At 40.5% G+C, this 23769-nt stretch overlaps 2 protein-coding genes and 1 long non-coding RNA gene across 3 annotated transcripts; 1 reads left to right on the forward strand and 2 right to left on the reverse strand.

Annotated features, from left to right (window-relative positions):
* Positions 1-2737: 2737 nt before the first annotated feature.
* On the reverse strand, positions 2738-12383 carry ercc6l (excision repair cross-complementation group 6-like). Its single transcript, XM_083979806.1, has 5 exons — positions 12267-12383; positions 10081-10125; positions 8875-9221; positions 5268-8383; positions 2738-3158 (listed from the first exon to the last, which is right to left on the reverse strand). The coding sequence occupies exons 1-5, from the start codon at positions 12311-12313 to the stop codon at positions 2769-2771; spliced, it is 3945 nt and encodes a 1314-aa protein (XP_083835932.1). The 5' UTR covers positions 12314-12383; the 3' UTR covers positions 2738-2768.
* A 2297-nt stretch (positions 12384-14680) lies between these two features.
* Positions 14681-19154, reverse strand: LOC310991384 (uncharacterized protein). The gene is made up of 3 exons (XM_083979082.1): positions 18849-19154; positions 16936-17067; positions 14681-15100 (listed from the first exon to the last, which is right to left on the reverse strand). The coding sequence occupies exons 1-3, from the start codon at positions 18918-18920 to the stop codon at positions 14960-14962; spliced, it is 345 nt and encodes a 114-aa protein (XP_083835208.1). The 5' UTR covers positions 18921-19154; the 3' UTR covers positions 14681-14959.
* A 2593-nt stretch (positions 19155-21747) lies between these two features.
* Positions 21748-23079, forward strand: LOC310991401. The gene is made up of 3 exons (XR_014595625.1): positions 21748-21804; positions 22269-22333; positions 23053-23079. It is a non-coding gene; the product is annotated as an uncharacterized lncRNA (long non-coding RNA).
* The last annotated feature ends 690 nt before the right edge of the window (positions 23080-23769 follow it).

A 23769-nucleotide genomic window follows, 5' to 3' on the forward strand; every position in this document is an offset into this window, starting at 1 on the left:
GGAGGTTGTAAAAGGTCATTTATGCTGGAAAAATGTTTTGTTTGGCTACACTGAATATGATAAAAAACTAAATTCTCAGTTTTATATGATTAATTTGTTAATTATTTTATCCACATTTTATATACATGAGTCTAAATGTTCTGGTAAGAAGCCAAACTGTCTGCATATGTTGGTCAGTATATCTCCTCCCTCTGTGATTGTGAGAATAAAAAAGCTGTTAAAACGTATAATGATCTTTGTAAAGCTTTACAAAATATTTATTTAAGTTCATGTTTTTTCTGTCTTGCTGTGACTGTCTTCCCCTGGTGTATGTATGATGGTTTGGTTGTGTATTAATGTTGTATAGTATACACTTTGTTATTTCATCTAACTTTATTCAGTCTTGTGTATACTCTTGTTGTCAATAAAGTTGTTAACCAGAAGAAAAAAAGGTTGTAAAAAGGTTGTAACCTGATCCCGTATAGTGTGAATCTGAAACCCAACACCATCCCAGAGGAGACGGTGATGCGTTTAGGAGACTCTAGTAAACTCTGCATTCTGTAAATACTAAATACATGTTTATGTCCCCCTTTTTTTTCGTGAATTATTAAACAAATTCAGCAAAAAAACACCAAAAGGAAAACATGAATTATGAAAAATCGAATTAATTGGATAATGAATGAATTACAAAACAATTGGTAACACTTTACAATAAGGGTATACCTTAATTAACGTTAGTTAGTACATTATTAAACATTAACATATAAACTAATGTGTTAATTAAAGCTAATGGCTGCAGCTTCCTCCCTACATCCATTTCCCTTCTAAACAAACCCGCTACATTTGAATTGGGTTGTTATCCCTACTTTTCATTCTTTTTCTTGAGACTGTGCTTTTTTTAAATTCTTTTTTAAAAATTATATTTTCTTTTAAATCTTTTTAATGCTCCTGACATTATTAGAGTTTTTAATAGTTCTCATCAGTACTTTTTATCTACCATATTTATATGTTTTTTTATCTGTTTTGTGTACATATGTAATGCAGTTACTTGTGGCACATGACAAATTTCCCTGCAGGGACAATAAAGTTGTATTGATTGATTGATTGATTGATTAATACTCTGAAAGGGTCCAGATAACCCCGCCCCCTCATTTCAATATTGCAGCATGAAACAAAAGAGGAGTGAAATAAATAAATGTGACGTTATGAAATAAAAGTATATGGAAATAAATAAATAAATGAGGCGTTAGAAAATAAAAGTCTGCTGAAAAAATAAAAGTTGTTTTTAAAATAAAAATATATGTATTTATATTTCATTTATATCTATTTATCATCCTATTTATTTAATTCAGGACTCATTTCATGGCTATATTAATTAATTAATTAATTTCATTATGACTAAAACGGCTTTCCAAAGAGTAATGCATGCATAATAACTAATTACATTATTCCATTTTTATTATTACTTAATCATTTATTAACTAACTTTGAGTAGTAAACATTAATGAAATGCTTACCAATAGGCTACTGTTCCTAATTCCTAATCCTAAGTAATACACAATAATGTGTAATGATTGTTAATATATCTTTAAACAGTTAATTAGTGCTTAATAATGTACTATCTAATGTTAATTAAGGGACCCTTATTGTAAAGTGTTACCAAACAATTATTGATTTCAAAACAGTGTTTAAATTTGTGCAACGACTGTGAAAAGCTCAAACAAGCAGCAGTTAGAAAAAAATGCATTTTATTTGAATTTACAGCATCAATTAACATGTTATTGTACTTTTTTTTTTTTAAATAATCATTCAGTTAACATGTCAGAGAGTATATATATATATAAAAAAAAAAAAGATACCTATAGTTTTACTTATGTCAAAACCAAAGGATTCATTATTGGACTTTTTTAATTTTTTATTACAGTTCAGCTTCTTTTTTGTGGAAGATTGTGAAATATTTGAGTCTCTTATAAAACACGACATTTGAAATTTGAAGATGAGACTCTGGGAAACAGAGTCAGACGTTTGACCATAAAAACAAAAAGGATAATATTTATTATAAAGCCAAAAAACAATGAAAACGACTGATCAATATATTAGGTTCATTATCTTTTCAACCGTGTGTGAAACACTGAACAACACACTCGACCGAATAGCAACACAGATACAAATGACTGGGAAAAAACATTGTTTCGATATTTACATTAAGTACATTCAAAACCAGGAGGTGAACGTATCAAACACACCTGCTTTAACATTAACATGTTAAAGGGTTAGTTCAACATTTTGGCAAATTGGCCCATCACCATAATCCCTATAGTCATAGCAGTAGGTTCGTTACCTTTAATTGTCGGTGCAAGCTGATTTTAGAACGGTGGAGCAGAGCCGTGAGCTGCTCAGAGCTACGCTACGGAGGCTCATTATGGGATTTCTTGGTTGGTTTCCCTCATCAAACTCATCAAATACACAATCCAACAACTCCACAACGCTCTGGTGGACAAGTTGTGAGCTGCACATTCACCACGCTATGAGATAATAACACAACGTTACCACACAGAGTTGTTTTAGAGGGAAATACAGAGACTGTTGATGAAAAACTGTCCCTGAAGGCAACACGCATCAGCGGTTTTGCATGAATTTCCCTCTAAAACAACTCTGTGTGGTGACGTTGTGTTATTATAAAGTAGGGTAACGAACCTTTACTGCTATGACTATTATAGGGATTATTATGGCAATAATGGGAACAATTTGCCAAAAACGTTGAACTGTCCCTTTAAAAAGTGGCCGTTCTACCTCCGCTGGCTCAGCTGCCGGTAAACCTGGATGGTCATCATCTGGATCTCAGGATCTCCAGGTTTCATGTCGATGGCTCTGAGGAGGAAGGCGAGGGCGTCGTCCAGCTGTCCGTTGCCGTAGCACTCCTTCCCCCTGCGAACCACCGAGTCGTAGCTCTGCGCCGCCGACTCGCCGCCGCCGACGGTGCACTGGTCCATCCGCTCGGTGGACGACAGCTCGGCGTCACCGGTCGACTGCTCCAGGTCGCTGCTGCTCATGTCCTCTACGGATTTACTGAGGACTTCAGAGTCCTCTTCCTCCTCCTCTTCCTCCTCCTCCTCCTCCATCCCCTCTGTGTCCAGGGTCTCTCCGGTGGTCTCCTCCAGTGTAAGTTTATCACCCTCCTGTGTGTCAAAAGATCAGATTTTAAAACTGTATCTTGTTACACCTGCTCAGCATGGCTACTAGGGCTGGGTATCGTTTAAAATTTTTCGATACCAGTACCGATACCAGTACCCTTAACACGAAACCGATACCAATATAATATAGAAAACTTCCTTAATTCATAAGCTTCCATTTGAGTCCAAGATAGCCTTTCTATCTCCAAAGCCCCACTTGCTGTGGCCAACGGTCTTCTCTATCTATCTGTTGACTTTGGGGAGACCAGAAATAGAATGGTTTCTGATCATGCCAGTTAACATGTAGTTTTTCACAACAGGTGTTGCATTGTTTGGAGACAGCCTGTAGCTTTCCAGTAGCTAGTAGAAAGGCTATCTGGGACTCAAATGGAAGCTTATGAATTAAGGACATTTTCTATATACATGTTAAAGGGATAACGAGGAGTTTCTATTCGGTTATAAAAAAGTCTCACGTTAATGTGGATGAATCTCCGCTACCCACACTTGTTAATGGGCCCATTTTCGATAAATATATCGTTCTGTCTCTATCGTTATTTTGTTATTATTAGTGGTGGTGGAAATGCTGGTCGAGCCGACCAGCGATTTTTACTTTCGGTTTCGCAACGAGTCATGAGAATAACGCAGCTGAATCTCCGTTTATGGTGGGAACTACGACGGTATGTGAACCTCTTTGAACCTCTGACTTTAATTCTTGATGAATGAAAACATGAGTCTGTCTTGCACCGGTCAAAAGAATTTCACAGTGGGGAGGCTCATAAATGTAGTGTGAAAACGCTTCGCTTTTCCAAAACTCCTCGTTGTCCCTTTAAGCATAGATATTCTCCATAAAGTGCTGAAAAATAATAATTTTCATGAGAATTTGTCAGGCGAACAGTACTTTTTTGGGATGTTGAGGGTGATATCTTAAAATTGAGCTGCAACAAACCCCAGAATCTTTTTTCCTGCCTCCCCCTATGTGTCAAGATACTCTCTGCCAAATGTTATAGTTGTATGACTGTTTATGCCATTGTAGTACCTAAATATTTGCATTTACATCATTTCACCAGCAAAATGAGGCCAGAAAGGGGTTTTGGTCCCTGTAGCTTTGCAGCAGCTAGTTGACCGGGTTGTCCACCCAGGTTTTAATCCTTCAAGTTCCTAGATGTCAAACCTTTTACAACGCTCCGTGTCCGTTTTTCAAAAAACTGGGATTTTGCCCCCTGGGTATTTGCTGTAATATTGTGACAGAAAACACCCCATGTTCATGTTGTGTTACTTTATAAAATGCTTTGTAAAAGGAAAAACAATAAATAAAAAAAATTAAAAAAACTGTATCTTGAACCTGAACGCATCTCTGGTCTGGTGGTCCGGTGATTTGAGACAGGGTGAACCGGCTTTAGTTTCAACACCTGTGCAAACGCAACCTCTAAAATTATAACTATTGATTGGATGAAGCCTAACCCTCCCATGATCGCTCAATGGTTACAGAAAGTAAAGAATGTCTACAAGATGGAATATATGACTGGACAGTTACAGCGAAAATTATTATGAGAAGATGGACCCCAGTTATTGACTATCTCACCCAAAATTTAGATTTTATTTCAACAACTACTGTTATTATTATCATTTGACTTATTTTTTATTCATTTATTGTTTTAAATATTCCTTTTGTGCTCTACCTTTATACAGTGCTCTCAAGATGATTTATTGTTCTCTTTTGTGATGTTAAAGCAGAAGTAAGCGATCCGGTGGTTTTGGCTAACTTCTTGTCAGCAGATGGAGTTAGCAGTCCCCGCCCTCGTCCCTACGTCACCACATTCACGCGCATCCCTTGGCTGCACACACAGAGAGGACCGCCCCTTTATGCCGTTCTCTCTCCTCATTGGATAAAGGTTGTAGGATACAAGGAAAGTTTTCTCCTCGGCTCAGAGCAGAGCAGAGTGACGGACAGACCCGTGTTTCAGACCAAACACTCTATAGAAGTGATTGCTGTCAGAAGATATAACGATTTAAGACTTAGATTAACACAAACATTCAGCTTACTTCTGCTTTAATTGCCCGTTAATGTGCATTAAAGGCAATAAAGTTTAAAAAAAACAACAACAACAAACTTACCTTGTCATAAGATGGATCAATGATGTCTTCCTCATCTTCCTCATCTGCTTCATCGTCATTACTCTCCTCCTCCTCCTCCTCCTCTTCCTCTGGGTTTGAGTTCTCCAAGTCTTCCATGACTGACAGGATGAGGGAGCGACGGGAGGCCACAGAGGTGTTTCCTCCGATGCTCTTCCTGGACTGGCGGGGGGTCGAGCCCGAGGGCGCTGACTTCGGCGTGGAGGCCCCGAGCAGCTGGAAGGAGTGTTCAAGTTGTTTCTCGTCATCGTCGTCCTCAGCATCATCATCATCTTCGTCGTCATAAATCACTGCTGCTCTTTTCCTATTGGTCTTTATGATGGAGTCATTCATGGACTCATCCATTTTAGGGGTTTTGTTGAGGCTTTGTGCGGCGCTTTGTTGCCGCTCATGCAGGGACTTATTAACGTCGAAACTCCCCTCGAACTTCAGCTGCGACAACAGGCTCCTCTCCTGCTCGCCGCTGTCCGAGTCGTTCATGTCGCTCTCCTCCAGCTCCAGGTTGAAGTTGCCCTCAAAGGACTCGAGGTCGTTGCCGACGATGCTGCTGGACGACGTTTTTTCTGCTCTGAGGCCTGAACCGGTGGCGGCGGCCCCTTGTAAGACGGACAGCCTTTTGTTCTGCAGAGGCGTAACATTAGAGTGGCCGAGGTCCATCGAGTCTGCAGTTCCATTAAACAGCTGATTCTGTTCATCTACGGCCGTGGTGTAATGTTGGCTCGTGTTGGATGCGGGAGAGACCGCAGAGTGGTCCATTGGTTGTTTCATTGATGCACGCTGAATCGAGGCCTCTGCAGCGTCCTCGCAGCTCGTGTCCTGACGGGGCGACTTGTGTCTCGGTGACTCCAGATTCTGCTCCGAGACTGCAGATTGGTCCATTGGTTGTTTAATGGAGGCATCTGCAGCGTCCTCGCAGCTCGTGTCCCGGCGGGGCGACTTGTGTCTCGGTGACTCAGAGTTCTGCTCCGAGACTGCAGATTGGTCCATCACCTCCTGAATGGAGGCATCTGCAGCGTCCTTGCAGCTCGTGTCCTGGCGGGGCGACTTGTGTCTCGGTGACTCAAGGTTCTGCTCCGTCACACTCTCGTCTGCAGTTAGATCTACAACGACTCGGTTGCTTAGATTCAGCTGGACGTCCTCTTTGCTAGAAGAACCCGAGCGGTCCAGATCTACAACAACCACGGAGCTGTTGAGGCTGCTGTTGTGCGGAGGGATTGAAGGACTTCTTGGTCTTGGATTTCTTGGTTTTTTCTCATGCGCCCGCTCGCCGTTGATTTGCTGTTCTCTGAGCCAGGCCGGCTCTGTGCTCGAACCCATACTCTCCACCAGCTGCATTTGCAAGTCCGACTCCGCCTTCATTAGCTCCCGAGCTTTCTGGGCCCGCATTTCGATATAGTTGAGCTCCTCCTCGGCCTCCGGGGCTTCTTCGTCGTGTTGGACATCGAGGGAGAACATGAGGTCATGGTCGGAGATCCCAAACATCTCCATGGCGTGCAAGTGGGCGATGTGCTCGTCCAGCTCGGGGTCTGTCTTCCGGTGCCTGGAGTGCAGCGATTGGAGCTGCAGCTGCGTAGACGAGGACCGGGGGTCCTCCAGCATGAAAAGCTCCTTCAGCTCCTGCTTGCTGAAATACCTGAACGGGTCCTTCTTGTCTCCGGTGTTCTGTCTGATGAGGGAGTCTTTGAAGATCTGCCGCCTGTAGATCTTTTCCTCCACCGTGCCGCAGGTGATCAGCCTGTAGATGACCACGTTCTCTTTCTGGCCGATCCTATAGGCCCGGTCGACGGCCTGGGCGTCCGTCGCGGGGTTCCAGCTGGGGTCGTAGATCACGACTCTGTTCGCCGCCGTCAAGGTGATGCCGACTCCTCCGACCTGGGTGGTCAGGAGGAAGACGGTGTATCGCTTGTCCGTCTGGAACAAAGTGATGCGCCTTTCTCTCTCGGCGATGTGCGTTATCGTACCGTCCAGCCTCAGCACTTTGAAGCCCCTGTTGCCCAGGATGCGTTCGATTATGTCCAGCACCTTCCTGAAGCGAGCGAAGACGAGCGTGCGATGGCCTTCCTCTTTGAGCCGTTCGAGAAGCGCAAACAGGAAAACAAGTTTCCCAGACTCAGATATCAAAGTTTCATCGGACACGTTGGCCATGCTGTGAGCGTCATTCTCCGCCTCGTCTCCGTGCTGGTGTTCGGCGCTACTCTCGTCCAAACCCAATTTGGCAATGGCCGCGGCAGAGAGGAGTCTCGGGTGGTCGCAAAGCTTCTTCAAAATGGTTAATTCGGCCAGAGGCGACCTAGTGGTGAGGAGCAGCTCCTTGATGTGGTCCAGAGAAATGAACTGTCGGTAGATGTCCTCCTGGGCGGCGCTCAGGTAAGTCCACACGATCAGATCGTTCTTTCTGGTCAAGGTTGGCATCACCGCTCCAGAGTCTCTCCGTTCCTGTGGGACTCGGCCCTTGCTGCCGCCCGACCCTTCCTCCGCCTGAGGATGTGCGCCGTTCATTTTCTTGTTCTGCACCTCTGCCTTTGTCCTGCGCAGGAAGTACGGTTTTATTATGGTCATCAGGACCTCGGACATCCGGAAACCAAGAGCCTTTTCCCCCGGGGTGGAATCCTTCTCCCTGGCGCGCGTGATGGGATTTTCATACTCGCTTTTGAATGTCTTCGCCGTGCCGAGCAGAGTTCCCTGACAAGCAAAGTCAAACAGAGCCCACATCTCTCTCAGGTTGTTCTGGACCGGAGTTCCCGTGAGAAGAACTCGGTTTTTTGACGGTATGGCATGGGCGCTTTTGGCCGTTTTGGTTGTTGAGCTTTTTATTTTGTGAGCCTCGTCCAAGATCGTGTAGTCCCACGTGAACTCTCTGCCTTGATACGAGGAGAGCTGTTGCCAGTTATTCATGAGCATGGTGTACGTGGTGATGATGACGCCTCCTCTCCTCTGAACCTTCTCCAAGTTCCTGGTCCTCTCTGCTTTGCTGGTGCCGTGAAACTCCTTGACCCTCATGCCAGGAGTCCATTTGGCAAACTCCTTTGTCCAGTTTTTGATCAGTGACGTTGGCATGACCAGCAGAGTGTGTTTGGCCAGCTCATTGTCATACATACCTGTGGTGGAAAATAGCTCTGATTAGTATTTTCCTTGTAATGAGTAGTAACATAGTCTCTGTAGTAGTTGTAGTAAAACCTTGTTTGCACTCCTGTTAACTCCATTAGTAGAGACATTTGTGAACTGACCATAATAAACCTGGGGACAGAGGAAGGACACTAGGATGACCCACGTACAACCTTGTTTACTAATTGCTATACCTACAGAGAAACCAACAACGGGGGTAGACATTTGTTGAGTAACACATCTGTTGGATTGTTTATTGTCTGAGAAAGCTAGAAGTGCTTGTAGTAATGTCTAACCAGAGTCATAAAGTGGGGTATAAGAAGGGACTGCAACCTCTGCTCTTGGGGCACTACTCTGAACTGCTACCTGCTGTGTAGTTCTGTGTTCTGTTCCCTTCTCTAGAGAATAAACTTGGGTGCATGCTACCACTCCAGTCTTGTTCTTTTGACTCACTCAAGGCAGAATCAAGATTTCCACAACATACCCGAGAGGAATGAGATCACTTGAATGGTCTTGCCGAGCCCCATGTCGTCCGCCAAGATCCCACCTTTATGCCCGTCCCTGTAGAGGCTGTAGAGGAAGGCCACGCCGTTCCTCTGGTAGTCATAGAGCTTGTCATACAAATCCTTGAAGAGCATCAAACCGCTGTTGTTGACGTTGACAAACTCTTCATCTTCCTCCTCCGAGTCATTCTGAGCAATAATCTCTTCAATTTTCTTTATCCTGATTTGAAGTTTTTGACTCTGGTGGAGGTTGTAGGCCAGATTGAAGAACTCCAGAGCTTTGTGCATGTCCCCTTGTTTGGCCGCACCTTTACCATCCTGGATGAATCTTAAAGGAACATAAAAAAATCATTAGTACATCATAGATAAAAACCATCCCAAAGGTTCCTTTCCTTATCAGTCTGTCAGTCAATTTTAACAGCAAATTGATGGTGTGGCTTTTCATTAAAACCTAGATTTCTGTTGGAAAAACCCGGTTTCTTGTCCAAAACCAGAAATTAACTTACTGTGAGACAGGAAAAAATCACTTTTGCAGCAGGACAGAGTCTTCGAAGGAGGAGTCTTTGTCATGGTAACCAAAATCAGTGAATCTTAAGTTTGACAATAAAGTCTGACATGGATAACGGTCACATCTCCAGAGATGTGGCAAAGTGTTAAACGGCAGCAGACCCGTCCTGGTAGACAGTAGAGGACGAGTCCACTGACCGCCCAGAGTCTAAACTGTGTTTTAACAACATCATGTGACTTTGGCTTTTGGTGAACGGTCCGCTGAAATGTCATTTAAATCACACAGAGGATAAATACAATTTGAGCCACTAACACTAACAGCTGTGGTAAAAAGTAGAGAAGAACGACGATAACTCTGTTTTCCCCCACTGATACAGATTACATTTCTAATAGTTTTTATAAACATATGGGTAAGAAAGGCTAAAGATGGAGTGAGTAAAGATAAATTCAACATTACAGCTCTGCCTCTGACTTAATATATAACAGACACCAATACTGTTGTAATCGCAACAAGAACAGTTACTATGACAAAAGTAGCCTACCACACTGGAAATGTCGGTTGATTATCATTGATCATTATAGGACTTATCATTTGTGCATTCTGGCCGGTAATTATCTGTACTGATAGTTATCGTGCATCCCTAAAAGGAAACATGTGTTTGTGTTGTTCTCTGCGTTACCTGTGGTAAGCTTCCATCTTGTCATCTGCATCCATGGATAAAGACCTGTGGAGACAAAGACAGGGGTCAGCGACACAGACTCCACCTGTAGTTACAACACATCTCTCATATCAGAGGTTTACAAAGTGGAGAAACACTGGCTCATAAGCTCATCAGATATTGATTTTAAAAGAAGAAGAAAGTAGTAGAGAAAGGTCCAATATTTCAGTGACTCCTTCATTCAGTAATTGACCTTTCGCAAAAGCCCCGCCCCCCTTAGTTACCGTTGCTAGCCCGACAAGCTTCTCGATGCTGCCCGAGTGTCAACAGTGTTTTTATATTGAGCATCTTATCTTGCTCAGAGGCATATGAGCGCTATATTTGCACTTATGCACTTTATTTCCCTGTCCCCAGCTACCCCTACATACTTGTGCAAATTGTATTCTTTATTTTTCTATTCTATTTATTACTGTATTGTATGTTGTGTTTTTAAGCCGTGGGTCCGAAGACAATTTCATTATCCAGAATAATGACAATAAAGATACTCTGACTCTGATTTACGAATATTGAATGAATGAATATTTTATTTTCGTGTCATGCCACCACTGTGGCCCATCCCATATGGGATTACAAGACACAATAACAAATACAAAAAAAACAAAAACTAGACAGTCCTTCCTGTTGGTGTTACTTGCCACACAGGTGTGACATAAATAAACAATTTCAGATTACTTTCAGTACTCAACAATATATCGCTCTTCGTCTCATTGCCCAAGCCTTTTCAAGAAACAAAGAAAATGCAAAAATATTCAAATAAAAAAGAAGTTTTAGCTTCTCAGCATCGTCCAACCACACAAATTCATTATTTGGATCTACTTTACTAAATAATTTTTGTCTTATTGAGTCATAGAAAGGACAGTAGAACACAAAATGCATTTCATTCTCCACCTCTTGGATATCACATAGCCTAAATTACAAATTCTATCATCTTCTGCTGTGTGCTATATTTGCACTTATGCACTTTATTTCCCTGTCCCCAGCTACCCCTACATACTTGTGCAAATTGTATTCTTTATTTTTATTTTTCTATTCTATGTATTCCTGTATTGTATGTTGTGTTTTTAAGCCGTGGGTCCGAAGACAATTTCATTATCCAGAATAATGACAATAAAGATACTCTGACTCTGATTTATGAATATTAATAATCACTAAACAATCTGACACCACTACAAAATTGCGTGGTCACAATGTAAACATGATGGTGATCAAAATACGGCTTTTATCGATTCATAAATTGCATCATGTATCACGCATCTGCAAGTCTGGACACTTCCCTGCTGTCTTGCTAAGTGTTGCTGTTTTTGTCCTGTGCATGTATTTTCAACGAAGCCTTTCATAATCAATCAGTGGATCGATTAATTATCATATGTTATGATGTATAGTCTTATTTGTCATCAACAAGAGAATACGGGACGTGGTGTTTGTGTCGCGGACCGAGACCAGAGCTTCTTTTCTCCCCACCGAGAGGAGAGCTGTGACACCATTCAATCTGTCTAAGTGCACTGTTTCCTCATACGTACAGCTCTTTCTATTTTTTTATTTTGTCGCAAATACACCGCTGCATGTCTTCCGTTCATTCATCTCCTCATAGCGCTGTGTTAGTGGCATTCACACACAGAGAGAGAAGAGAAGCGCACATGCTGCAGCAGTGCGTGGTCAAAGTGAAAGTTATTGTCCGATCGCGCCCCCCTAGCACATTGTTTAGTTAGCACAATGTCCACAGTTAGCACAATGTCCAAGGTAAGTTAGTAACTGTTCACTACAGTAACTAACTACAGTTAGTAACTGTTCACTCGGACATTGTGCTAACTGTAGGCTACCTGTACTTAATCATTTGCAAAGATGTACCAAAGACGGGTTATAAACCGTAAAGTAGCTATCTTTGGATGTATTTATACTGAGACATTTGCAAAGTGATGAAATAAATGAGAAATTCGATTCTGTTGTGAACAGTCGCCAAGTGGTTTAGATCCACCATCCATGTTGTGAAAATGTCATTTCTGTTTTTAAGAAACAACTGTAGGACACCAGTCAACGCGTTAGCCCCGTTAGCTGCTAAGTGGCTAACAGCTCAGCATTGTAAACCAGTGGAACTTTAGCTCTGATGCTAACTAACTGTCGGCTAATCGTTTGTATCTGTAACTTACTTTTCCAGTCTCTCGGAAACCTCCGCAACTCGGTGAGAAACCTCCATCCCGGCGGCCTTCCTAACGGACACACGGCCTCGGTTGGACCGTAGACTGTCGTTAAAACCGGGTTAGATAGACACAGAGCTCCGTGTGTTGTCGTGTTTGAAAGTTTTCAGTCTGTATGTTTTAAACCCGCAGCGTTTCCCCCCGCCAAATCCTCCCAGCCAATCAGAGAGGGGCGCCGCGGTGACGCAGCGACGACGTTGTCCAATTACAGATGTGGATGGGGGGGTTTGTGGGCGGGACCAACAGAAAAAAAAATACCGCAGCCAATGAGCAGCGTCGGTTCAGGCAAGGGGGCGGAAGTTGGAGGCATCTTTCGTTAAAACGGTGGGGAATTTCATAATTTGATTTCTCTTTCAGCCAGATTTTCCCCTTTGTTTTGAAAATGTACTGTTTGGCTTCACTGTCTTTCCATTTACCAAAGTTAGACAGTACTGCATCATTAATCTTATATTATCCTTTTATCAAAATGGCACATTCATAAATGTAGATACACAAATCAAAATCCTTTTTTTTTGAATGAAGTCAAGCAGTAGGCTATATTAAAACCATTGAAAAATCTAATAACACAAAAGCTATCAAGACCTTGAACCTATGTGCTCTCTACAACATAGTTTTATAATGCAATCTGTAACCCCCTGATAATATTTGTTGTCATGTTGAATTGTAGCCTATTGTTTTGCACAATTTTTAATAAAGTTGTGAGAAAAAAAAGAAAAAAAGAGTTTCATTCCCCTTCAGGAGGAATCCCCCGGTATTCCCACTGTGGAAAGTTTTCCTTTCACTTCTGAGGTTTCCTGGAAAACAGTACATTTAAAAAGAAAAGAAAAGAAAAAAGCAAGATATAGATTGAAACGTGTCTACATGTGGTTTTCATGCAGTAGACGGATTAAAACACTGTCTCATCATTATCTTTTTCTTTTATTTTCCCCCTGCTTCTGGACTTGAATCATTGTGATATCATGTACCTCCTATATTTCTCATATGTTTTGTTGTTTCTTTCTTCATATTTAGACACAAGAGTGTTCATGGTAGGACTCTCCAATTATGACACAAAGTCCCCGCATCTGTCCTCTACAAAGAGCAATGCCTTAAACTTCTCAAACTATATCACATCATTTATTATTTGAGGTCAAATGCAGAGGAGTGCCACTGTTACAACCTGAAATGAACAGTGATGAAAAGACTCATATTTTACCCAAGAAGCTGCTCTTTCATCTTCAACAGTATCAGTAGCCTACAAATGACTGTAAAAAAAAAAAAAACTCTAAATAGATGTACAGTATTTTTTCTTTTCAATGTCAGTGTGTTTTATTTGTTTTGTTTAGGCAAAAACACTGTTTCTTCATGCACTGTTCTATTTTGAGATTTGGTGCTACGGTAGTTTTCCTCCTTATTCCTTCAGAAAAATCAAAACAAACGGTAGAAAATCCACATCAAGGTTTTTATTTTACTTCATTTTGTCTCTTTCGTCAGTAGATTTCTCCTAAATTTACTCTCTCCTGAACAATGACGTAGGCTCCAAATTATAAAAGTACGATTTACATTAACAATCTAAATGTAGTTTTACAGTTCAAGTCTTTAAAGGCCGTTTTCTCAGAAAGAGTTTTTCAGACTCAGACTCTGAGCTTCAGCAGCACTTCCAGACACCAAACCTTCCACTTTGATCCCTTTCTATATCCTGAAGGTTTTTACAGAGGGGATTGTTGATATATCATTCACAGCCTCATTTATACAACATTTTATTACTAAAAACATGGAGACATTTGATATTTTAGGGCTGGTGACAGTATTTTCTCATTTACAGAGAGATAAAAAGAGATATCCACAATCCTCCTCTGTAAAAACATCTGACTTTAATATGTCAACAAGATAAAACAAAGTAGCTTTATCCATTGTTCAGATTTTAGTTCTGGAAATGTATGCAAATTAGCACATATTTCATTAGATATTGCCTCATTTACATATTTAAACATAAAATTTGACAAAACTTGTAATACAAAAAATATTTGTCTTAATGTGAGCGATAAACTTGGGAAGTTTCATGGTGATATCTGTTAGTTTAAATTTTTTTCCCTATTCACCTGTAATGTCTCAGCTTAAATACAACTGAATCACTGTAAATTAAATTGAATATATAGATATATAGATATTTTGTCAACCCAATGTTCTTTTTTGGTTCTCTCTGAAATTCAACTGAATAAACATAAATGATTGTCGGCCTGTCTGCACTAATATTTGAGTTTTTGTAGTGAATATAGGCTACACAGTACAGAGTTGCTTAAATCTGAATTAATTATCTATCTGCACCTTATCGGACACAGAGAACAGATGACAGACGACAACACGAGGCTGTGTGTGTGTGTGTGTGTGTTCACAGAGCGTTTTATTGTGAAAAGTCACGGTGGTTCAGTCTCCTCAGGACTGTAATTACAGATCATTAAAGGAACAGTTCAACAGTTATCAATACACAACTGAGGTCAGCTACTATAACAAGCAAAAGTCTGGTCCAACTGGCCTGATCAAAATTAAAAATAGTTTCTATATCTGAAGGATCACAGTAAAATATTAAAAAAAATGAAATATGTGTTAAAACAGAGTGAAATAGAGAGATGAGAGGCAGGTTGAGGCGTCCAGATGGTTTTCATTCAGAGCAGCGGCGCCGACTCCAGAGCTCCGACCTGAGCTGCGAACACGGCGACTCTCTTCTCCACCTCGGCGTTGAGCTGGGCCGGCGAGGCGCTCGGGTTCTCACGCACAAACTCTGAGATGCCGAGGATACACGCTTTCTGTCAAACACACAGAAAAGAAGGCAACTTTTTTTTTTAGAAAACTATGAAAAGATATTTATTGTACTTCCTGACATTTAATGGAATTTATGTTAACAGTGATTATTACACACCTATGTATTGACTTTTCTATTCTATAAAATACGTTCTATTGACGTATTTTCTTCATTTTCTTACTTATTTGAATGATAGATAGATAGATAGATAGACTGATAGATAGATAGATAGATAGATAGATAGATAGACTGATAGATAGATAGATAGATAGATAGATAGATAGATAGATAGATAGATAGATAGATAGATAGATAGATAGATAGATAGATAGATAGATAGATAGATAGATAGATAGACAGATTTTTTGGTTTTGTCTTATTCTATCAACTACCGACAACATTTCTCCCAAAATTGAAAAAAAAAATCGTAATTTAGAGCTTTTATTGGCTGAAAATGACTAAACTAGTCAAAATAACAGAAACATCAAGTCTTTTCAGACCTTGAATAATAATAATAATACAAAGAAAACATGTTCATATTTATTCCTAAAGAACACAGCTAGAATATTTTAACTCAGGAAAAGTTTATAAACCAGTTTTTGTGGGATAATGTCGATGTTTTTATAATAATCTTCCTATAAAACCAGATGTGGTTCAGGTGATGACCTCATCAGTGTCTCATTAAGGAGAATGAGTTGTGTTTGTGTTGGTGTTTTAAAAAAGAAAAGAAAAGAACGACTGTCGTACATGTAAAGATGCTTTTAACAAACATTTGTCAAAGTGCTCTCTTATTTTTTTCCGAAACAAATAAGGGAGCACTTTGACAAAATGTTTCTTAAACACATCTCTACATGTATGACAGTCGTTCTTTTCTTTTCCTGAGTTAAAATGTCCTTATGTGTTGTTTAGGAATAAATATGAACATGTTTTCTTTGCATTATTATTATTATTCAAGGTCTGAAAAGACTTGATATTTTTGTTATTTAGACTAGTTTAGTCATTTTTAGCCAATAAAAGCTCTAAATGACAATATTTTTGTTTCAATTTTGGGAGAAATGTTGTCAGTAGTTGATAGAATAACATTTTTTTTTTTTTTAAATGAATTGAATTTTACTCAAACACATTCCTATAAATAGTAAAACCAGAGAAACTGATCATTTTGGGAGTGGTCTCTTCATTTTTTTCCAGAGCTGTATATATATATATATATATATATATATATATATATATATATATTTATAAAACTAAAAGGTGAAATCCAGCGATCTGATTGGTTGTTAGCCGTGGTGTAATGATCATATACCACGGTTACTATTCTAAAGCCTTATCACAGCGTAGGCTATCACTCCGCCTCAGGCACGTATGACTGGTATGAATGGAAGTTGTTGTCATGTATCCATGACAACGGACTGTTGCAGTCCGTAGCCAAAGACAGTCGATGTTTTTACGATGTTAAAAAATGGACTAAAGTAGTTGAATTGACATGTTGAAGGTGAACTTTCACCTCCAGAGGGTTAACAACGGTAGAGTGGACTGAGCAGTGACAGAGCTACTAGGAGCTAACGTCTGGAGACAAGGGACTAGTTTTTTATTAGATAATATGTATTTCTGGTTGAATAAAACTACATGAAATTGATTGCGTATCCCTCTTTTATATTGTCATTATTGGTAACCGTTTTATAAAAGCAATATATCACTTCAGGCCGTGGTCTATGCTCATTCTACCACTCTAAGGGGGTTGAACAACGCCCCTTAGAGTGGTAGAATGAGCATAGACCACGGCCTGGAGTGATATATAGCTTAAATATATGAATCATTTAGAGGTGGGACCACACACACCTTGTAGGCGTCCACCTTGTCCTGGCCCGTGAAGCGGTTGAGCAGCTCTCTGCCGACGCCGAAGCCGGTGATGGCGGCCAGAACGGTCCGGTCCTGTTGGCTCTGAGAGGACAGCCACTGCAGCAGCGCCATCTGCAGGACGGTGCAAAAACACTGCTGAGGTCTCATCTGCTTCATTACAACAACATCACGCACAACACACATATTTTACACAGCTGGAAAATTAAATACCAATAAGAACTTGTCTGTTTTAACATGTGTGTGGTCACATCTTCTATGATAGAAAGTCTGAAGCTGTAGAAACATCCACAGACAAAACCTGAACATCTGGATAATGAACATTAATGTGACTGTGGTAGAAAATACACGACATTAACTCGTTTACTGAGCTGTAGGTTTTTATTTATACTCAGCGTTTCCTTTCTACCAGAGATGGACAGAGTACTAACTCCACCCCAGAGTACAAATACTACTGGTCAAAATTTACTCCGTTACAAGTAAAAGTAGCTCAGTCCACATGTTACTCGAGTAAGAGTAAAAAAGTACTTGCTTTTAAAGGTACTTAAGTATCCAAAAGTTTATTAGTTTAAATGTTCTTTAAGTCAAAGTCAGAGTCAGAGTAAATGTCTTATTGTTCACATCAATGAATGACTCTAATTGTTTGTAAATGAATGTAAGGAGCTTTTAACTCTTGTTAGTGAGAATGAACTCTTTGAAAGAAGGAAAGATAGAAGGAGGGAGTGAACAGATTGGGTCAATTGGGTCAAAAAGGAAAGGAAGAAGTAAGGACGAAGGGAAGGAAGGAAGGAAGGGAAAAGGGATTGTGGAAAGAAGGAAGAGAAAAGGAAAGGAAAAAAAGATGGAGGGAGGGAACAGATTCGTTCAAGGAAGGAAGAAGAAGGAATGAAGAAGGGAAAGAAGGAAGGGAAAAGGGAAGGAAAGAAAGATGGAAGGATAGGGAACAGATCAGGTCAATTGGATCAAAAGAGTAAAAGGAAGAAGAAGTAAGGACGAAGGGAAGGAAGGAAAGAAGGGAGGGGAAATGGATTGTGGAAAGAAGGAAGGGGAAAAGGAAGGAAAGAAGGAAGGATGGAGGAAGAGAACAGATTGGGTCAAGGAAGGAAGGATGAATGGAAGGAAGGAAGGAAGGGAGGGAAGGAAAAAGGATTGTGGAAAGAGAGAAGGGAAAAAGGAAAGAAAGAAAGATGGAGGGAGGGAACAGATTCGTTCAAGGAAGGAAGAAGAAGGAAGGAAGAAGGGAAAGAAGGAAGGGAAAAGGGGAGGAAAGAAAGATGGAGGGAGGGAACAGATTGGGTCAAAAAGGAAGGGAGAAGTAAGGACAAAGGGAAGGAAGGAAGGGAGGGAGGGAGGGAAAAAGGATTGTGGAAAGAGGGGAGGGAAAAAGGAAAGAAAGAAAGATGGAGGGATAGGGAACAGACCAGGTCAACTGGTTCAAAAGAGGAAGGAAGAAGAAGTAAGGATGAAGGGAAGGAAGGAAGGAAGGAAGGAAGGAAGGAAGGAAGGAAGGGAGGGAGGGAAAAAGGATTGTGGACAGAAGGAGGGAGAAAGGAAGGAAGGAGGAAGGGAACAGTTTGGCTCAATTTGAACCAGAAGGACAGTCAGCAGGAAGTTAAACTTCTCTAGAATCTAATTGTATCTAATATAATATAATCTAGTATAATAAAATACAGTATAATATAATATATTATAATATAAATCTCCCTTTCCTCCTCTGTATGGACTAGTTTTTCCTGATATTTGACGTTTATCGGTTGATAAACTCGTCTGTTCGGGTTTTTCCTCCTGAAGAAGCCGCAGCACTTTAACCTGTCTGCGTCAGGGTGACGTCATCTCTGGTCGTTACTCAGCTCACCTGTGCTCCCAGGTGTGGTGAAGTAACGTTATTTAATTACCTCTTGAAGTAACTGAGCGTTGGTCATTCCTCCTCCTCCTCCTCCTCCTCCTCCTCCTCCTGAACCGAACATGGCGGCGGAAAGAGAAAAAAACCAAACAAACACACACAAAAAAACACAAAAAACGACGACGACACGAAAACGGCGGGAAAGATCCGACTGAAAGGAAACGCAGAGAGTTCAGACGAGACCGCGGAGTGAAGCTAAAGCCGCTGTTTTCACTCTGTTTTCACTCTAATGTAGGAAAACTATGAAACTGAGACGGTGCTGCTGTGGCTACGGGGAGTGACAGGGTTCACTTCCTGTTTACACTGCTCCTCTTCTTCTCCGCTGGAGTCTGAGCTCATCATCGGTCCTCTGCCGCCGCCAGCGGCCAGCGCCAGAACTACACCACCTAGAGGACTACACCACCTAGAGGGGAAATAGAATAAAAAGAGTATCTTTGGGATAATATCCCTCTATGGTACCATGTTACCACTTTTTGTCCTGTCACATCTCCACAATTCATCCCATTTAATGCTGTAATACTTTAAAAAAGAGAGGAGACCTTAGAGAACCAATAACAATGCTTTAATTTATCACATGACTTTCAAGAAGCCACTGAAACCCTTTTTTGCAGACTTTTTCAAAGGAAACAGGTTTGCCATTTTGCTCCACTAAAACGGACTGAAAACATACAGTAACTTCCTGGCCCTTTTTCATCTGGAAAAAAATATATTTACACTAATAGATTAGTAAAGTTTAATTTTTAATAGTTCCATGCAATTTATTTACTTATTAAATAATGGAAACTTGTTAAAATGCACCTGTTGCCCGAAAGCAACAACGTACCATTATAGAAAATTGCAATGTTGCCTTGAGGCGACAGTGGACCATTATGGAATCAATATTGCATTATGAGACTATGGTAGTGTGTGTTTAGGTGTAAATATAATGTTCAAAAACATATAATTCATCATCATTTTGTTTTTTATCCTTAATAAATTTGATTTTGGATGCAGTAAAGTAAACATCAGGCTATTATGATGATGATGAGGAAGATGAGGATGAGGCCAGTGAAGGTGAAAGTCTACAGAGACTGGTGTTTCTAATACAGTAGATGATGAACCGTAATGGTACAATGTTGCCTACAGTCAAAATGTCTTTAGATTATGTTTATTTAGTCTATTTTGAGACATAAAAACACTCCAAACATTTTTTCCCCACTGGCATCATGATGCAGCGTAGCTACCATAGAGGGTTAAAATACATTCACATTCATAATAATTCACCTTTTTTTAAACAAACTTTATTATCACATTTGAGACATTCAGAGATGGACAGAGTACCGGTACTCCACCCCAGTACTTGAATAAGAGTAGCCTACAAATACTCCTGGTCAAAATGTACTCCGTTACAAGTAAAAGTAGCTCAGTCGACATGTTACTCCAGTAAGAGTAAAAAAGTACATGCTTTTAAAGGTACTTTAGTATCCAAAAGTGTATGCTTTTAAATTTACTTTAAGTAAAAGTAGGAGTAAGAGTAAATTTCTTATTTTTCACATCAATGAATTACTATATTTTTTCTAAATGACTTTAAGGACCTTGTTAATTATTTGTTATGTATGCTGGCGTACACAGGTAACTCTTGTTTCTGAGAATGAACTCTTTGAAAGCAGCTGCACTGATGTGCTTCGCTAGAACCACAATGTTATATATAGTGGGGCAGATAACTGTAATAATCGTTCACTTCTGGAAACAAGCACCAAAATTGGCACACATACTCCTTAGGGATTGCTCTTTTGATAAAACCCGTTAGCCACCTAAAAATTAAAGATGGTGACCATTTTTCAAGATGGCCGCCATTGAATACACAGTAAAATTGCATTTCGGAATACAATCGCAAAGACTTGTCCTATTTTAATGATCTTATCAAAAGAGCAACCCCTAAGGAGTATGTGTGCCAATTTTGGTGCTTGTTTCCAGAAGTGAACGATTCTCCTGTAATTTTGCAGTTATCTGCCCCACTAATAAAGCTGCAGAAACAGAGTCTCTTGAGACGGTGGTGGAGAGGAGGACACTGAATAAACTGATCTCCATCATGGACAACGAGCAGCAGCCTCTCCATCACACAGTGGACGGACAGCGGAGCAGCTTCTCCCACAGGCTGCTGCAGCTCCGCTGTCCAAGGGACAGATACAGGAACTCTGTCCTGCCACATGCCATCACACTGTAGAATAACAGCTAAAATACTCTGCTCATAACTTACGGTCACTGCGCACTTTATTTTCTACACACAGTTACACACATTGCACATTTTTTTTTTACTTTGAACTAAAATCAACAGCCAATTTGTTGTAGCTATATAGCCTACTTTTGTACATTACATTTTATTTGCTATTTTATTATGTATAGTTTGTTCTTTATATTCTTATCCTATATGTTGTTATCGTCACCGTGTGTAATGCTGCTGCTGCACTGTCACTCATTTCCCAGCTTGGGATCAATAAAGTCTATCTATCTATCTATCTATCTATCTATCTATCTATCTATCTATCTATCTATCTATCTATCTATCTATCTATCTATCTGTCCTTCTATCTGTCTGTCTGTCTATCTAGCAGAGCTTGACAAAAATAAATAAATAAAATAAAAATACAATGTATCTGGATGCGTAAGGATAATTATGGTCAATAAAGAGCCAGAAAATAAATATCTATGCAAAAAAACAATAGAGACTTTATCTAGTAATATTGACCACAATATTTTCCATAAGACTGGATGTCTTCAAAGCTTTCTTGTTTTTACATATTGGGTAATCGTTTATATATCTATGGGTAATTCACCTTATTTTTTCGCCATTTTATTTTACATCTTTTTGTCACCTAACTTCCGGTTCTGACCGGAAGTGCCGTTGTTGTTGTGAATCGTCGCCCGCTACTCAGCAGCTTGATCAGTAACGTGGGGAGGAGAAAACGGTAAATATCTCTAGTGTTTAAAACATAGTTGTTGTTTTTTTTTTTATTTCCGTTGTTGTTAAACATCGTTTCCTTCATGAGGTAGATTGTTGTCGCTTACGGCTGCGTAGCAACGGTAACCAGCTAACTTAGCTAACGTAGCTAACGGTAACCAGCTAACTTAGCTAAGTTATGTAACAGTTGGATATTTACTTTTACATTATTTCACCAAAATATTCAGTTATTATTTCATCTTTCATCTTTTACACAGTGCGGTTCATGTCGGGATGTTGTTGCGAGTGTTTTCAGCCGTTAACCGCGCTGTGTGTGTGTGTGTGTGTGTAAAAAGTGACTCCGAAGCAGTCTGTGAATATCGCTAGTTAGCGTTAGCTTGTGCTAATGTTTACATTACACGCTTCATTAGCCGAGAGCCGATTCACGGTGTTTTTGTTTTGTATGTGACTCTTTTTCTTTCTCCTCGGCAGAAGTGTCGACAACCTCCTCATGCACACCGCTCAAGTCTCTCCTCTTTATGTTTATTTTGTGACAGGTATGAAGATGGTTTATTACGTTTATTATGTCCACTGGTTATTATGTGGGGATGCTATTTACATATGAAATGAATGAATGAGGGTTCTGTGAGAATCATTTAAGTTATTTCAGTTAATTTATTTTTATTTAAGTTAATTTAAAGGGACAACGAGGAGTTTTGGAAAAGCGAAGTGTTTTCTTACTACATTTATGAGCCTCCGCGCACCGTGAAATTCTTTGACCAGCGCAAGACAGACTCATGTTTTCATTCATCAAGAATTAAAGTCAGAGGTTGGAAGACGATCACATACCGTCGTAGTTCCCACCATAAACGGAGATTCGGCGGCGTTATTCTCATGACTCGCCACGAAACCGAAAGTAAAGAAACGCTGGTCGGCTCGCCCAGCATTTCCACCACCACTAATAATAACAAAATAACCATAGAGACAAAACCATAGATTTATCTAAAATGGACCATTAACAAGTGGTAACGGAGATTCATCCACATTAATATCAGACTTTTTTATAACCAAATAGAAACTCCCCGTTGTCCCTTTAATATATAATTTGGGGAGTGATATTTCTTTATTTTACATCTTATTTTCTGGTTGCTTCGATAAAAAAAACACTATTATTTCATGAGTAAAAGAGAGTCTGACTGGAACATGTCTGCAGAAGTGTCGACAACCTCCTCGTGTACACCGCTCAAGTCTCTCCCGTGTGTTTATTTTGTGACAGACCGAGTAAAGTGATTGTCAGAGCCCACAACACATCGCAGAGCACCGGCAGAGAGGTTTCTACATGGGTTACAGTTAGTTAGCTATGTCTGGCATCATCTGTTCGGTGAGAGGATGCCACAACAACTGGGCGAAGAGGAGGCAGCAGCTGAAACAACAATGTTTCCAACATAAAGTGGAGAGGCGTGAATGTTGTGGAGCAACGTACAACCTGCATCCACCTCCCAAACACGACGAGCGCCTGAGGCTGTGGCAGAAGGCGCTGAAGCTGAGGCGACCGCCCAAGCGCCCGTACGTCTGCTCCTTTCACTTCGTGGACGGGAAACCGACAGCTGAGCACCCGTTCCCCGAGAAGTGGCTCGGCCACGACGTCCCGGAGAAGAAGTCACGTCGGCCGTCGAAGAGGTTCCTGGATTCAGGTAAGCGAGCTTGTTGTTGTGCTTGTTAGCGTAACGTTAACAGGATAGTTTAACATTTTGTCAAATTCCCCCATCACCATAATCCCTATAGTCATAGCAGTAGGTTCGTTACCTTTATTTGTCGGTGCAAGCTGTTTTTAGAACGGCGGAGCAGAGCCGTGAGCTGCTCAGAGCTACGCTACGGAGGCTCATTATGGGATTTCTTGGTTTCCCTCATCAAACTCATCAAATACAACAACAATCCAACAACTCCACAACGCTCTGGTGGACAAGTTGTGAGCTGCACATTCACCACGCTA

This window comes from Trachurus trachurus (genome assembly GCF_905171665.1).
Source record: "Trachurus trachurus genome assembly, chromosome: 9".
Classification (NCBI taxonomy): domain Eukaryota; kingdom Metazoa; phylum Chordata; class Actinopteri; order Carangiformes; family Carangidae; genus Trachurus; species Trachurus trachurus.